General features: G+C 32.2%; 1 protein-coding gene across 1 annotated transcript; it reads right to left on the bottom strand.

The window, feature by feature from the left end:
* Positions 1–583: 583 nt before the first annotated feature.
* On the bottom strand, positions 584–2,473 carry LOC145060334 (increased DNA methylation 1-like). Its single transcript, XM_079008022.1, has 5 exons — positions 1,829–2,473; positions 1,640–1,751; positions 1,243–1,564; positions 1,066–1,152; positions 584–992 (listed from the first exon to the last, which is right to left on the bottom strand). The coding sequence occupies exons 1-5, from the start codon at positions 2,471–2,473 to the stop codon at positions 584–586; spliced, it is 1,575 nt and encodes a 524-aa protein (XP_078864148.1).
* Positions 2,474–3,843: the final 1,370 nt, after the last annotated feature.

The following is a 3,843-nucleotide window of genomic DNA, read 5'->3' as shown; positions in this document are numbered from 1 at the left end:
ATTGAACCGTGTAATGCTTTTTTTTTACTTTTTTTTTTCAATTTAATATAACAATTTCTAGTGAAAATAACACTTTTTTTTCAACAAACATATTATATATTATTATTTTTTTTATTTATCTTTATTTTATTTTATATTCAATAACTTAGTTTATTAAGTTACTTTATATTTTTTTATTTTAAAGAATAAAAAAATATATAAATCATAAAAATATTTTAAAAAGATAACATTTTATTTAATGTATTATTCGTAACTTTTAATTTTTAAATTGTAAACTATAATTAATATTTTATAATTATAATTTTGAATGTCTAATTAAAGTAATATTTTAGTTTTATTTATTAATATTATTTATAAAAAAATAAAATGATGATGTGGCAATCCATTGAACTTTTAATAGTTTAATGGAGTGTAAAGTTTAATGGGTTAAATTGTATAGTTAGTGGAATATTGATGTGTCAATCCATTGAACTTCAATGCATTTACAATAAAACAAAATGGTGCCCTGATCTAGACAAAGAGAAGGAAGGTATAATCAACCATCTTAAATTATATATATACGTGCAAACGTGTGTGCACAGATCTAGAGAAAGAGAAAGAGAAGGAAGGTATAACCTCGTATCGTCTTCTGCATTCTTAAACAATCATGAAACATAAGTACGTTCAGTTTCATGATTTCTTTCTTTGTCTCCTCCTTTAGAAGATTAAAACCATATTTCTCGTTCCAAACCCTTATCGTCTCTGATGAAGAAGGGATAACCAACGTTCTAACTCCAAAATCTTGAAGATCCTGCCGATTCAATTCGGATACTATAACCAAACCACCATATTTTTCTAAATCGATATTATCAAGAAACAAGAAAAGATACCCTAATCTTAAACCATGACTTACAGATTCGATCCCACTCAACAGTTTGCCACACATTCCTTTGTTTCGGTGTCGTTCAGCCGTTGCTATAAATGGTATCTCTGCTAGGTTACTTCCATGAACTCTAAAAAAATAAGCAAAACACATCAAGAAAACGAGTTCCCATGAATCCTAAAGTCATAACTTATGAAATATACCTGATTGATGCCACTGCTATAACTTCATCACCCTTTTCAATTATACCAGTGAAAAAGCGACGGAAATTTATCCTTTGGTAATCGGACCTAAATAAATCTTTAAACCATGATTATGATCAACTATTAAAGTCTTGAAATTTCCTTACAAATTTGATTTATTTTTTCATTATTACTCACCCACAATTGTATACTACATTTCGAATCATGTTGATTCTCGTATGTCGATCTCTTATGGGCTCAAAACAAGCTGTGAATAATCTGAATGCAACCGCAAGCTTGCTGTAGCACTCGAGTCTTTTGGTTGCACCAACCTCGTAAGAACCATATTCTCTATCAAATCTGTGCAACAAAGTCCACGACAAGTCGTCTTCAAGCATTCTTTTCACTCCTAACTTGCTTTCCAACTTTTCATGAATGCTTCGACAACTTTTCTCACAAAATGCTCTTGGAAAGCGATTAATGTCAATCGTTAACGACTCTTTTGAACACTTCACATGATCTGTATTTACATAAACAATTAAGTAATTCTCTAATGTTCGATAAGGATACAAGATATTATAATTAATTCGTATACATTGTTTTTCACATAAAGAGCAAGTGAGCCAAGAAGAATCCCTTTTGGTAATAGGCTTTCCACATAACTTGCAAGCGCAATACGAACAATAATATGGCTCATCAGGCACCACCTGCACACTAGAAGTCTCATTTTACGAAAGACAAGTATAGCAAATGAAGAACAAAACCAAATTCAACTTATAATTACCTGCATGCCTAAGCATTTCTCGTGAAATGTCGAGTTACATTGTTCGCAACAAATCAAATTCCCTCCATCAGCACATAACATACACGCATCATCATAAATATCGCCATCTGTTTCTTTCGTTGTAACATGTTTGATCCCATGGTGTTCGGGTTCATCTCGTTTTTTCAAAGCTGATTCCATACATTGTGAAAGGGGAGTAATACTTCCATCTCCTTGAATTCCATCAACTCCGATTGCATCATAGGGATTATCAATAATTCTCCCTCCTGTGTGCACTTGGAAACCCGGGACAGTGAAAAAGCTTCGACAACAAGTACATACAATCCCATTGGCCTCTATTGTCCCTTTCTTAAAACCATCTTGAGTTGTTGTGCCTGTATAGTAGATGGTTGCGCTATCTGGGACTATTTTGGAATCGACCAGCCATGATAGAATTGTGGCACTTTTTTGTGTTTCTTTGGGGTTGCAGTTCTCTAACCTCTTGCTTCTACGAGTGCTGATTCTTTGCGATTTTGATGAACTTGTTCCTCCATTTTTCCAAGCAAAATGACCATCATCAAGTAGTCTCCGTTTTTTATTAGATGATCCTGTTTTGAAATGCTCTTTCTTGCTCGGATTTCGGTTCATAGGCTTCAAAGCCCTCATTTTATACTTCTTTTGCGTATGAAAATTCAGTTTCTCACTACTGCTAATTCATCTCGACCTTTCGTTCTTTCCAATAAAGAAAACACAAATTGGATCGATACCTTTTTGTCTATAATTTATTCTTTGCTCAAAATGGATAGTACCGAAATATATAAGCGTTTATATAAATGAATAAAGTAACATAGGATTAATAAGGTATAAGATGATTGATCAATTCAGAAAAAGAAGAAAATGTTGATTTTTGTTACTAGGTTTCCAATTACCGGGTGTATGCCTTCAAGATGCATTCAATGAGACAATTTCATAAGTTCCATTTTTGTGAAAAGTACATCTTTTCTTTCAATTCACATTTAATACAAAATACTGTAGTTTTCTATTTGACAAAAGGAACTTTTCTATTTAAGTGTCTTTTTATCATATTAAAATAATACTAGAAGTTACACAAGATTATGGAGAAATTACATGTATTTTCAATATACTAATTTGGAATGGTTAGGATCTCGAAGAAATACACAATTAGAGATGCAAAAAATTACAATGATCGATGTGGTTCACAATTAGGGTAATCGTGCTATGTATTCTAACGAAATAGAGAGATTTATTATTAATTTATGAATGAGAGTTAAAATTACATTGAGATTTTTATATAGAGACGTGTGCACCACTCAACAGTAGAACCGAAACACATACTGGGCTGCAATACCGTTGATCAGATGCACAAGGAATCAGTATGTACAACTCAACAATCTCCTACTTAGAGGTTGATCACCAAACCAACCAATTTCAAGTGTATATACCTCTCATAACAACGACAAAGCTTGAACATTTATTTCGGAAGGGTGCACAACATAAATTTTATATTTTTAGGTCTAATATATATAAAAACTTAAGGCTAAGGGATATTTCTAACAACAAAATCATGGGGGAGGGGGTGTTGGTTAATTTATTCAAATAATCACCACCATGTGTCTTGAATACTACATTAGTAGAGTTTTAAAAATTGTCTTTCAGTTACAAATGTCAAGAGTCCTAGTCTTTCTTTTTATCTTTCTTTCGGTTCATCTTTTTGTTTCCTATGTAAGCTCTGTAATTTCTCAGTTTCAAATGGCAGTGAAAAATTATCCTTTTTCCCTTGTCCTATTTACATACAATAATGGTATTAGAGCACTTCCATGTTCTTATTTGCTTCTTTCTTTATCAAGATCAAGCAAAAGAGATGAGTAATTGAGTGAAACACCTAAGAGAGATAGTTATGGCAAGCAACAACAATAATTCTGCTACTTAGCCTCTGATTCCAGTCTTCAAAGGAGAAAAATATAATTTATGGAGTTTAAAAATGAAGACTTTGTTCATATCCCAGGAGCTTTGGG

This window comes from Lactuca serriola, chromosome 6, assembly GCF_051521515.1.
Source record: "Lactuca serriola cultivar US96UC23 chromosome 6, Lser_US96UC23_V15, whole genome shotgun sequence".
In the NCBI taxonomy this organism is placed as follows: Eukaryota; Viridiplantae; Streptophyta; class Magnoliopsida; order Asterales; family Asteraceae; genus Lactuca; species Lactuca serriola.
Note: the sequence above shows the minus strand (reverse complement) of the source record. Positions and strands in the feature narration are given on the sequence as shown.

What these genes read in the sequence shown, in the direction of transcription:
- LOC145060334 (XM_079008022.1), bottom strand. Translation starts at nt 2,473, where the DNA reads ATGAGGGCTTTGAAGCCTATGAACCGAAATCCGAGCAAGAAAGAGCAT. An exon ending in AGAAATGCTTAGGCATGCAG is followed by an intron (nt 1,752 to 1,828) that starts GTAATTATAAGT and finishes TCTAGTGTGCAG; the next exon opens with GTGGTGCCTGATGAGCCATA. An exon ending in ATAGCAGTGGCATCAATCAG is followed by an intron (nt 993 to 1,065) that starts GTATATTTCATA and finishes TTATTTTTTTAG; the next exon opens with AGTTCATGGAAGTAACCTAG.